Source organism: Centruroides vittatus, unplaced genomic scaffold (genome assembly GCF_030686945.1).
Source record: "Centruroides vittatus isolate TY-2023 unplaced genomic scaffold, ASM3068694v2 contig_876, whole genome shotgun sequence".
NCBI classification, from domain to species: Eukaryota; Metazoa; Arthropoda; class Arachnida; order Scorpiones; family Buthidae; genus Centruroides; species Centruroides vittatus.
The window spans coordinates 408,846-423,053 of NW_027122568.1; the positions used below are offsets into that span (position 1 = coordinate 408,846).

General features: G+C 28.2%; 1 protein-coding gene across 1 annotated transcript in view; it reads right to left on the reverse strand.

Moving 5' to 3' along the window:
• Positions 1-14,208, reverse strand: part of Rrp5 (Ribosomal RNA Processing 5) — an 88,852-nt gene that overhangs the window by 26,837 nt on the left and 47,807 nt on the right. The window contains exons 20-23 of the mRNA XM_067279729.1: positions 13,321-13,455; positions 11,937-12,073; positions 7,136-7,249; positions 5,352-5,422 (exon numbers count right to left, since the gene is read on the reverse strand). Coding sequence (XP_067135830.1) covers positions 5,352-5,422; positions 7,136-7,249; positions 11,937-12,073; positions 13,321-13,455 — 457 coding nt within the window. The remainder of the gene's footprint in view (positions 1-5,351; positions 5,423-7,135; positions 7,250-11,936; positions 12,074-13,320; positions 13,456-14,208) is intronic.

The window sequence follows — 14,208 nt, forward strand, 5'->3', positions numbered from 1 at the left end:
CATAAATAAAGCTAATTTAAGATGATATCATAGTATTACTGAATGAAGTTATATAATATATGCATGAAGTTACATTTAGATGAGCATTATTTACTATTAATATAAAATATATAAATAATTCACAAATTAAAAATACAATATTTTGAGTTGTATAACAACATATAGGAGGTGTGATTAATAAATAAGATCTCCATTTTTATAAAATTAGTTTGAGAAGAAATCAAATAATGGATCAGTCTTTAAAAAATTCAGCATTAAGTTGCATGACTTTCCTGGTTGTTAAAAAATTTTATTAAAAAAAATAATTTTTGTTATTAATCATACTATTAATAAATAAATTGTGTATGGCTCCATCTGTTATGAGATTTTATCACAAACTTTCTGTATTATTAACTATTGGAAATAGGCAAAATGCTTAATTTTGAGGATAGTGATGAGTTTTATAAAAACTTGTAAATGTTAATAATGAGTAAAATCTTCATTAAGTCCAATCCCTCTCAAGATATGACACAAAATTCCCTTTATCCTTTCCACCCCTCAACCTTTAATCACCAAAATTTAACAGTATCAAAGCCCCTTATATATAAGCTACCATGTCAAATTTCCATTTCTTAATCATTAGCCCATCCTGATATACTAAATGAAACACACACACATCCAAAGAATCTTTTTCCCAGTCTTTTACTTTTTTGGGTTCAGGTCTCAAAACATGGAGATTTGCAAAAAACAAAAAAAAAAAAGAAAACTAAAAGATCGAGTTTTAATATGATTCCAATACTTTGTCTTGTTACGTATACATAACAGCTGTGAAAGTAAATTAGCAGAAATTATTTTAATCATATATATTCATATTTTAACATTATCACCATTTAGAATAACTTCTCCAAATGTTCAATCCAGTTTTACATTATGTACATGAAAAATTTTTTTGAGCTTTCCCATTCATATTTAAATTTTGACATCTAATAAAAAAGCATTTACCTTTCAACACTTCCTTAGTTTTGAGAACAACCAGAACCAGAAAAACAAGGTTTGACAATCCAATATTGCCAAATCTTGGCTTGTAAGAAGGATGTAGAATAACTTGTAACTTCAAATTTGTCACTGTCTTTGCTGTTTTCAGTGTTGCATCATAAGAATGCAAAAAAACAAAAATTCTTTTTTGTACAATGATAGACTATTGGTTCTTTCAAAAATTAAGTGCTGATTTATTTGAAAAACTAAAGGTTGAAAGATCAGTGCTTCTATCATATGCCAAAGTTCAACTTGCTTCATAGAAATAAATAAATAAATAAAAACTAGCAACTTTTTTATGAATGAAATACAAAATTCAATTGAATGTTTAGAAAAAAATGTCTAACTCTAAACTCTGATTACATTGAAAAATGAATATCTATAATTAAATTAAATACTTTTTTACTACTATTTCAAATTGACCACGTTATTCTATCCAAATTAGTTTCATAAAAATTGAGGCCTTATTTATCAATAAACCAATCAACCATTGAAATACTTTAAAATACAAGTATAATTAATATAAGTAGAGTGGTACTTCATACTTCAAGTGACTCTAACTTTGACCACTAAATTTGACAAAAATTTGCCTCAGATTTCAAATAATGCCTCAGGGTTGAACTGTGCAAGCACTTAAATAATGCACCTATCAAAAGTGAGAACAATGCATCTCTCACTCTTGCATTATGCTCGTATATTTTCAACACCTTTTCACATCATTTTGGTATATTTGGTTATATATATTGTTTTTCATCAATTTTTAACAATTTCTTCCTGCAATTTTTCTTTGTCAATATGTTTTGAATGTCCCAAACCTTGTTTAACTTTAGGAAATATAATAATATAAATATGACTTTTAGAAAGAAAAAACTTTGCATTTTGTTCTTCTTTTTCACCATTCACACCATCAGCAGTCTTTGAACAATTCACAAAAATTTCGGAGACCACCTTCCTTTTGAGGCTACTTGCCTCCACAAAAGAATGTAAAACAAGTAAAGCGTCCTCTGGTGCTAATGCCACAATCATAATATTACACTTTAAGTAAAAAACCAATACAGGTACGTGGCCGGCATTATTTACATTTAAGAAATATAATAATATAAATATGACTTTTACAAAGAAAGAATCTTGTTTAACTGTTAGTTCAAAATTTCCCAAACAGAACTTTTTAAACTATATTTGCATATTCGAAGGTTAAGAGCATTTTCCCCATACATGTTACAAACCTCTTTTACTGTTTGTACATCATTATATCCTTTCTGAAATTTGTAAAGTAGAATGACAGATATGCTTTTTATCTGAAGACATTTCAACTGGGTTTTATTCAAACAAAATATGAAGCAAAAAGTTTAAAATAAGCTTCTAAACAAAGAATACAATCTCTCATTGGCAATAATGTGTTAAATTTTATGATTGTTACAATTAAATCATACAACTATGCTAAGTAATGACAGCTGTTAAAATAGGCAAAAACTTTCTGTTTAACTCAATGTAACTCTTACTTATTAACTATGAAATCAGAAAAGAGTTTGGAAGCAACAAAGTCTAAAAGGATGGGTGTAGTATAGACAATTGAAATTTAGAAAAAAAACTTATTGCAAAACATAAAAGCAGTACACATGTGGCACATTTGGCAGCCATGTTTGAGATGCTGAAGTTGACTGTGTGCAACCAGTAAACACAATTTTAATTTTATCATACATTATTTATTATTTTATTTATTGTTTTCAAGTTTTAATTTGTTATTAGAGCATGTAATTGTCTTATTTTCACATTACATAATGTGTATTTGAAAGTTTTAAATTTATTGAAATGGGTATTGTTCAGGGTCAGGGAATGAATTAATTCACTTTTCATTATTTCTTCTGGAAAAAATTCCTTTAGACTTCAAACAATTCAGAGTTCAAATGACCTCTTGGAATTAATTAAGTCTGAAGTACAAGGCACCACTGTATACAATATGTAATCATTTATAAGGGGCAGTCAAATGAAAATGAGACAGATGGGAAAAAAGTAAGTAAACTGTTTATTATTTCAATAGTAATCACCATTACTGTTACTACATTTATCCCATTGTGAGACAAGATGGTCAATGCCTTCATAGAAAAATGTTTGTGGTTGCCTACGGAACCATAATTGTACCCAGATCTGCACCTTTTCGTCCGAAGCAAATTGACAGCCATGAATGTCTTTCTTCAAGACTCCAAAAATATGGAAATCGCATAGGAGAAATCAGGACTGTATGGAGGATAAGTAAGGGCTTCCTAGCAAAACTTCTGCAGCATAGTCAAAACAACCTTGGCAACATGTGGGTAAACATTATCCTGCAACAGAATGATGCTGTCTGTCAGCATTCCTGGGCGTTTGGATTTGATGGCACACTTCAATTTTTGCAAAGTTTCCACATACTGCTATGTGTTAATTGTGGTGCCGTGTTCCAGAAAGTCAATGAGCAGTGGGCTTCCATAGTAATATCTGATGCATAGTAATGTCTGACGACTTGCCGACCTCACTTCGAGCACGTCTAACAGACAAATGGCACAGCAGTGAAGATTCACGCTGTTCCTTCCTGATTCCCAATAGATGGTAGAGGGCACTTTCTATACACACACATCTATCTGCATTACCAACTTCCACACCACACTTGTTATATAGTCTGTCTCATTTTCATTTGACTGCCCCTTATATATATATATATATATATATATATATATATATATATATATAAAGCAACTTCTAAAAACCCGATGACATACATAATACACAAACAACTATTGGATTATATCAGGCTATTATATCGCGATTATTTTAAATTAATTACTAAATAATTCGTCATTAGAGGGCGGCATTAGATGCCATCTCTTATTAGATTTAATAATTATAATTAAATTAAATAATTTAGAAAAATCTGAAAGAATCGGCCTGGAGCAGAACTTGAACCGACAACTGCTGCTTACTATGTGGATGTGTTGTCAGTTATGATACCCAAGTCTCCAATCTGAACTTCTCCTCCAGATATATTTAAACATGAGCTAATCATTATCGGTTACATGTAATATATCTGAAAAAGGAGTTTAGACTGGAGGCTTGGATAGCATAACAACGCATCTGTATGGTAAGCGTCAGTTGCAGATTAGAGTTCTGCTCCGGACCGATTCTTTTATTCCAGAATTTCCTAAATTATAAATATTAAATCTAATAAGAAATGATGCCTAATGTCGCCCTCTAGTGACAAATTATTTAGTAATTAACATAAAATAATCACAATATAATCTGGTAGTTGTTGGCGTATTAAATATTTTTATCTTTTCAATCTGTAGTGAATTTCATATAATCAATTTTACTTGCAGATCTTATTTATTTAATAGATAAAGCATAAACTTCATTTTATATATTAATAAAATAGTTAAAGATCAACAGCAGAAAAATTATTTCTAAAATTTTTATCAATTACAAGTTAGATTATTCAGAATTTAATGATTCAAAGAATTTAACACTAAAGTATAAGAAATGTCCTCTATTACTAACTTAAATTATTTTAATTAATAAATTGTGTCATAACAATATTCAAATTTGAATGATAAATATAAATATTTAAAATAAATAACATTTTAAATTAACAACATTTTAAAACTTCTATTTATTAATGTAAATTTTTACATTAATAAATAGATGTTATTTTACATACAGCATTATTCAAATTTTGATGAATAAATTATATTAATTTATTCAAATATCTTGTTATTTATTAAAAAAAAAAAAACATAATAAATAAGCTATCTCTATTCTAAAGTGATTAATAATTGATCATTTTAAAACACAATATATGACTAAAAATTAAATTTTAGTATACAATATTTAGCAAGTCAAAATCAAGAACAAGCCTGTTATACATTGTAAAGCAATTGCTAAGAATACTAACACAATAATATTCTTGTATAATTTCAAGTAAAATGGCTGACAGTATTTTTATACAATTAAAAATATAGAAGAAACTCGAATGTCTCCACACATCCATCATGTCCAATCACCAGGAACAAAACAGTCTTCCTTTATAGAGACAATATTTTATTAGAGGTTCTGTCTCTGCAAAAATTATGTAAAACAGTATTAAAATAGTTAAAAATCTAATAAAAAAGTCATCTCTGCAAAGGAAGACTGTTTTGTTCTTGGTGACTGGACATAATGAAAATGTGAAAATGACTATATTTTTAAACTGAATAATATTCTTGTTTAGTAAATAATATTAACTCTGATACTACAGCAATAGTGCAAAATCTTAAATCAAGCAATTTCAAGAAATATTAAATTTAATTTAAAATAGCTTGTACATTTACCTTTTAATTTTAGCATGGTATGATTCTCTAATAGTATAATTTCTATCTCTTCCCTGTAAGTCATTTAAGTGCTGAAATATATAATTTTCATTTAGTTTATGTCAAAAAATCAATCTTGTATAAAAATTAATGACAAAATTAATAGAGTTCCACAAACTTGACTTTTATGTGGACTGAAGAGGTGTTGAGTTACCAAAAATGATGAGTTTTGCAGCATAGCAATGATGCTAGTCTAAATAGCAGAATTTTGGTAAAAGTATATGTGCAAATTAGTGTACTGTACATATTAACTGCATACCAATAGTGACTATTTCTATTTGTAGTTAAATCTTAATTTTAAAAAAATATTGGCTATTCGGTGGTTACTTTTGAGTTAGTGACACCCGCACTGTGGTGAATTGCAGTGAAACTTTAGAAAAAGGCTTATATTTGTTAATATGTGGAACTGATGTTAATTTCAAGTGCAAATTGATAATATCACATCAATAATTAAATCTGAAGTATTTACTTAATATACAGGATATTTCATATAACTTGATAATAATTATTTCTACATTGCATTCATATTTGATGATGTGATTTTTAAATCATACAGTAGAATACTGGAAACTCAACTCTTGATAACTGAACATTCCTTAAAACTCATCACGTTGTTCAAAAAACCAAAATGCATGTGATCAATTTTTACATCTATAACTGAACACTAGGATCAAATAAGTTATCATTCTTCACTGGCAACATTTGACAATAACATCAATTCTACATGTTAACAAAGAATATAACCCCTCTTCCAAACTGCCACTGCAAAATGTCATGACATGAATGTCACTGACTTGAAAGTAGGCACTGAATAGCCAATATTTTTTTCTTTTAATTAAAATTTAATTAAGAATAGAAATAGTTAATATTGGTACATAGTTAATATGTATATGAATTTGTACATGTAATAACTTTAAAAAAATTCTGCTGTTTAGATTAGCATTCTCACTATGCCATAATATTCATCATTTTTGGTAAGTTGTCATCTTATCAGTCCACATTAAAATGAGTTTGTGAGACTCTACTGTCTATAATAATGTATTACTTGATATGAAATAATTATAAATATCATTCAACTAATTATAGACTTTATCAACCAACTAATTATAGAAAGTTTTTCCTCTGAAGAGAAGAAAACATAATGATGATTGTATTAATTATCTACAACTATTTAAATATCTTTCTGATTCTCTCTAGAAAATGTTTTTATTGAGAGTTTTTTCTTTTAATTAAAACATCTGAAAGGTAAAACAACCTAATTTAAAAATTAATTTTTTTACTAATTCATATTACAATTAAAACAGTACACTATATTTCTTATTTTCTGTTTTAAATATATTCAGAAAATTTATCCTTGGCTTACATCATCAAACATATAAGACAAGATTTCCAATTTCCTAAAATATTTACAGAAAATTTTATTCCATTGATAAAGAATAAATAAAGGAATAAAACATTTTATTTATTTAAATATTTGAATAATATCATCTAAATATTAATGAGAAATTTTTCAAATACTATATACTGAAATCTATTAAATAAACATTAACACATTGCAGTCTACTGGGTTTGAAAATTCTCCCTCCATTGTATAGTTGAATGTATATTATATTTTTAATGTATGGTCATAATCAATTAATTTAAGTTAATAATAAAATCATTATTAATTCTTTTAAAATTTCTAAGTTTTACTTTTTTAATTTTTTTAATTAAAAAAAATGTAGGCTGTTATTGTACTACATTACCTTTAGTGATGGAAGATATACTAAACTTCCAACAGCATGTCCTTTAAGTGCTGCTAAAATGAAGAACTTCTTAATTAAAATAGCTTCACATTTAATTATTTGTTTTATCCTGGGCTAGAAAGATTTAAATATTTATAATTAATAAAAACTTGGAAACAAATGCATTTTGTTTTTAGTATATTTTACCATTTACTACATTAAAAATAATTTTTATTGATTATCAAAATAATAATAATAATACAAAAACACACTTATGTAAGAACCAGATAACCAGAGTGGTTGATATTAGGGTCCAGTTATCTGGTTCTTACGTAAGTGTGTTTTTGTATTGAATCCCGGTGTGTAAAGAAGACTGATTTAAAAAATAAATGTTTAAATATGCCTACTATCTTAAATGATCTTCTTGGTTTTTATATTCTGACTGAAAGCTGGCCACTCCTGACTTATATGACATTGAGAACTTTATAATCCAATTAGGATATTCTCATATTTCTTTAGTCATAATCAGCAAGGGAGTAGGTATCCTTCTAATTTTTCCATCCTTACTACATGTAAAAAAAGTATTCAAATATCTTGACTCTGTTCTTATTGTTAAAATTTTGGCTATCAAACTATTTATTATTGTAGTGTATGCCACTCACACTAAAAGAACAAATATTTTTTTTACTATTAATACATTTTTATCTTTTTTTAATTCCCTGTCAAACTGCCATCTTGTTTTGTGTGGCAATTTCCAAATATCAATCCTAATATCAACCACTCTGGTTATCTGGTTCTTACGTAAGTGTGTTTTTATATTGAATCCTGGTGTGTAAAGAAGATTGATTAATAATAATAAAAACACAGTTTACACTGTCACATCTCATGTACAGTACATGGATGACATAAAACTTTATGCATCCACACAAAAACAACTTCATCAACTCCTACAAATCACACATTCATACACCAAGGATATACAAATGGAGTTTGGCCTAGACAAATGCAAAACACTTCACATAGAAAAAGGAATCCTGAAGAAAGAAGATTTTGCACTTGGAAATGGAGACATTATTGAATCCATGGAAGAGGGCAAGTTCTACAAGTATTTGGGATTCCAACAGGCCAACCTAACAGAACATACACAAATAAAGCAAAGATTAAAGAATACCAAAGTAGGTTAAATGCTATTCTCAGAACACAGTTAAATGCAAAACATACAGTTAAAGCAATAAACACATATGTCATCCCAGTACTCACATATTCTTTTGGAGTTATACATTGGACTCACACAGATCTTGAGCAACTCCAAACAAAAACAAGAACAACACTTACTAAGCATAAACAACATCATCCTAAATCCACCATAGAAAGACTAACCCTTCCACATAAAGATGGCTGATGTGACCTGATTGACATAGTTAACCTTCACTACAAACAAATACAGACATTGCGAGAGTTTTTCTACAAAAAGCAAGAAACATCACAGTTACATAAAGCAGTAACTCTAGCAGACTCTAATAACACATCATTAAACTTACACTCACATCATATGGACACAACACAACATATAAAAAGCATAGACACCATTAAGCAATCATGGGCTCAAAAGGCACTCCATGGCAGGCATCCTTATGATCTGACCCAGGATTTTGTTGACAAAACTGTGTCAAACAGCTGGTTATCTTGGGGATGCCTCTTTGGGGAGACAGAAGGTTTCATGATTGCCATACAGGATCAGTTCATAAATACTATAAAAACTATAAGAAACACATACTGGAAGGTACAACACTCACAAATGTCACATGAAGAAAATGTCATATCATGCCAGAAACTATACAACACATCACTTCTGGTTGCAAGCTCTTGGCACAGACAGATTATTTATATATACAGAATCAAGTAGCAAATATAATACACCAAGAGCTTGCAAAGAAACAAATTATTAGACATCCACAAACTGCATTACAAATACATTCCACAGACAGTATTGGAAAACAACATGCACAAAATGTACTACGACAGAGCCATAATCACAGATAAAACAATTTACCACAACAGACCAGACATCACACTCACTGACAAACAATAAAATCACATACATTATAGACATATCCATTCCAAACACTCACAATATACAAAACGCATGCACTGAAAAAATTAGCAAGTACACAGAACTCGCCCAGGAAATAAGGCATCTGTGGAGGATGGATAGGGAATTTCCCAAATGTATGGATAGGGAATTTCCCAAATGAATTTCCCAATATTGTACCTGTTGTTCTCTCCTCTACAGGTGTCATACCACACACACTACACAAAAGCCTAGGCACATTACAATTGAATAGAAACACATACATCACACTACAGAAGGCCACTATATTGAATACATGTCATATTGTGAGAAAATTGCTGAATACAGACACATACACTGATACACTTCAATTTTTGTTTTGGTTACTATGCCTTGACTTTGATCTGGCATAGTACAACCACCAGTGTTAACCGAGTATATCTCACTTAACCCAAGATAATAATAATTTTAGTGTTAGAATACACAGTAGAATCACTTATTGTAATCAAGCATATTGTTATCAACAGTCAAATATTATCAGAATTAGCTTCTTCCAAAACATTTATTGCCAATTTTTAAAATTATAAGGGTTTTTTAGTCAGAATTTTGGTTATATTTATATATTTGAGACTAATAATGCACAATAGTTAGCATTTACCATTATGACTTAACAATAGAGGGTGCAGTCATGTGATTTAATGTCATAGCTCTGCCCACCAAAACAATTCATTTGCCATATTGGTTGCTGATTTTGCTTTACCTTACTCATTTACTCTACTATGTCAATGTGAAAGAATGGAATCTTGTCTGGCTATGTATGCAGCTGATTTGAAAAAAATAGATGGGATCCATACAAAATGCAACCAATGGATTTTTTCATCCAATGATCTAACCACATGGCCCACTATAGAATATGGTGACATGTAAATTATTAAGTTTTATAAATAAATAACAACTAACCCATTACAAAGCTATACATCCACCAAAGCCGAATTATCGGGCTAGAGTCGGCTATAATAAATAATTAATAAGACAATTTGGCACTAGAGCTTGGCATTAGGCGCCATCTCTTACTAAACTTAATAATTATTAAATTTAGTAAGAGATTAAACTTAATAATTATTAAGTTTTAACAAATATTGCTGTCACATTGGATCAGATGAAGGCATACAAATTACTTGAAGCTATAATTGTTAATATTTGACAAGAGGATTTAGCCACCATAATGTTTTATCAAGAGCTGTTGATAATGATTTAATTTTGCTTGTAGGAAAGATATGTATCTATACAAGAGATTTGTATTACTCACAACACAAACTACTTTACTAAAAAATGAATGTAGCTTTATATTTAAAGTTATATTTTAAGTTGATTAAGTTGTATTTGTATAAATGTAATTTTTAACTGTAATTACTAACAAGTTTTTCCTTTTGTCACCATAGTTTTGCTGTTTGCAAAGTCTCTAACAATCTACTGTTGCTTAAAATATATTACCAGATTAAACTATTTACTTAGATGAAAATATAGCAGTTTCTTACATTGATTTTGTACATTATTTTCATCAAACTTTACTTCTCTGTTCTGTTTAACTGATTTTTTCCTCTATGATTCAGGTTTAAACATTAACTCTAGTTGTGAAAGAGACGTTAAAGCAAGAAGTTTATTTTTGTATTGTACCTTTTATTTCTGTTCATTTAAATATTAAATAAAATCTTATGTTCTATTTGTAGTATTTTTTAGATTGTAAATTCTGTCTCATGTTAATTGTCTGTCAGTGGAATCAGTAGAGTTTTGCCTGTTAATTCTGGCAAGCTATGTCATTCACCTTTGCCTTGAAAAGTCTGGTTTTTATCTTGACTTACCACCAGAATTTTAAAAAAAACTGATCTTTATGCTTTCCATAATTGGAATTACAACCAAATACTACACAATAAACCATAGTAAATTCAAATTAAACTTCAGAGAATATGATTTATTAAGGGACAAAGAGCTCAACAACCATACCAAGAAGCAACTAAAACACAGAGACTATGCAAAGGAGCATATGCTCCTATATGCTCCTTTGCATAGTCTCTGTGTATATAGGTGGGATCATGTGATGTCATTTGTACCCCCAGTATTGAAATGTTTCATGTTTAAAATATTAGTTATTTGTTTTCAATACAATAGTTTAAATTTGCTGGTGTTTCTTATTTCAGTTACATACTAGCTATTGTTACAGAAAAAAAATCAGTAGATAAACAACATTTGTATTATTAATTGATAAAAATTATTATAATTAAAAGAAACAAAATATATTAATTATAATGTCACAGTCAATAAAACTAGAGTTTCCAGTAATTATACTATTATTTATTTAATAACTAAATAATAACATTATGTAGGTTCTACTGTAATTTTATTTTTAGAATCAACATCAAATAAAGAAGTGCACACTATCTATAATGTTTTTAATTGTAATTTATTATTTGAATAAATGCTTTTCATTATATATATATCTCTAATTATATTTTAACAAGTATAATGTTAGGGGCCTTTTTATACTCTCTTTGAGTGGTAAAGGGCCTTAAACCACAAATAAAAAAAAAAAAAAAAAACAAGTATAATGTCTTTAAATGAATACTTTTTCCAAATTAAATAGAAATCAGCACATACAACTTTAAACATCAAGAACAGTGAATTGCAGAAATACAGAACCACTAAGACCTTCAAGAAATTTTACTTATCATATAAAAAATAAAAATAATTTACCTTGGAACTTTCTTTATCACGAGTCTTTTTAAATCCTTTAATCAAATGTGAATCTAAAGATAGTTCTACGCAGTCATTAATTAAATCAATAAAGAGAATAAGTGATTCATACACTCTTCCAACTTTCAAATTCTGAGCTAAAAAAGAAATTGTTTTTTATTCAATTAAGCTAGAAAATAAAGAATTTAATAAAGAACTTCAGAATTTTATTTAGCAATATAAATAACGACTAAAAGTAATATTTTATAGAGGACATTTTTATAGAGAGGTTTCTCAAATTAAACATTTAACTTTAGCAATTAAAATTTGAAATTTTTTGTTCAAAAACAGCTGCAAATATAATGATTACATAATTAAACATATACTTTTGAAATTTGGAATAAGTTATAAATACATGCAGACAACTAAGTTTAAATTATTCTAATGATTAAATGATAAGGTTGGATTAACTATCTGGCCAAAGCCTGACTAAATTAATTTCATAGATATTACTTAATTTCTAAAATTAAGCAGTTATGCCATCATTTTGTACTAAATTTAATAGCGAAATTATTTAATTTACACTATTCTGGGAAAAAATTGGTCTGCAGCAGGACTCAAATCTGTAACTTCTGCTTTCAGTACATATACTTTTCAAATTACTTCTGCCTGATCTTTGTTTCCAGAATATTTAATTTGAAATATAATTATATAGATACAGAACCACAACCAGAACGGTCAGCAATCATGGACCACCAATGGTCCGCGAGAAAATTTGGGTGGTCCGTGGAGAAATTTGGACATTGATCAACAGAAGGTTATGTGAAGCATTATGAAAGAAATGCAAAATGCTTAGTTACTTTTTTCACTTATTGGGGGTTTTTTATTCGGATCTAAAACCAAATACAAAGCAACTGCTATCAATAAATAATGAACAATAAACAATATTGTGAGTGTGATTGTCATCCTTCATGGAAAAGCGCTAAGAATCCATAAACTTGTTTCAAACAAGCAGCAATGAACTTTAGGCTTGCATTAATTTGTTATAATTAAACACACTAGCTTCATATCAATATAGTAAAATTAAACTTTTATGATCATTATTCTACAGATTTTGTATCATTTAAAAAAATTCATGATAGTGGTCCGCGGGATTCAAAATTGTGAGTTTAGTGGTCCGTGAAGTCAGAAAAGTTGCTGACCGCTGATATAGATCACTCATCATGCTGATTAAATTTAATATAAATGACAATATAACTGCCAAACTTTAGTCCAAATTACATAATATCCATGAAATTAATTAACTATATTCTAGTCTGACAGTTAATCTGACCTTATTAATTGATCATTACTATAAGTTATTCTAAAACTTTATTATTTAAAAATATAAAATTTTAAAATTTACCTCCCAAATGTTTTTTGATAACTACTCCAGGAAGATCATTCTGTACTTTACATAGAACTCCTATATCAGTGATTTCAGTTATTGTAGCATTTACCACTTGTCCTACTTCCAATTTTGCCAACTTTTTTTTCATTCCTTTACAATAAAATAAAATTTTAATATTTGAATATCAATATATATGAGTACTGAGATAGGAAAGCAGTGAAGGCAAATATGGAAATTTATAACAAATACAAAAGACACTCTTTAATTATGAAACTGTAGTTTAAACCTATAATATCCAATTCAAAAATTATTTTCTGAAATCATTAGTTAATCAATTACACCATTTAAACATTCTAAATTGATTGCCTTTAGATCTATATGATTCATATAGATTCAGAAAAAGTTGATTTAAAGATTTTGGTGCAATAATTATAGAGTGATAGGACAATGAAATTGTAGATGCAGATTCCACTATCTCTATACTGTAAAATTACAATTTAATAATTTATGTAAAGGATTGCTAAAAGTCTAAAAATACTACAATATTGAATATATATTTTGGCCATATTGTTTCATCTAATAGTTAATTAATTCTATCCTTATATAAAGGATAGAATTAAATATATTCAGCCACTTTATTTGACATCTATAAATAATTATTAAACATATTTGATTAAAATTCTGAAAAATCTATTAAGAAACTAAATTACTACTACATTGCTCAAAATTTTTGAAGTATAGTTTAATGGAGAAAATGCAATAATACTTCTCATGTTTCCTCAGTTTATCTTTTATATTTGACGTGATGTGATCTCATTCACTTATTAAATCAGTCGAAAGTTCAGTATTTTAAAAGTTCTTCATGAAAACTCATTTTACCTAAACTTTTGGGATAGACCTTAG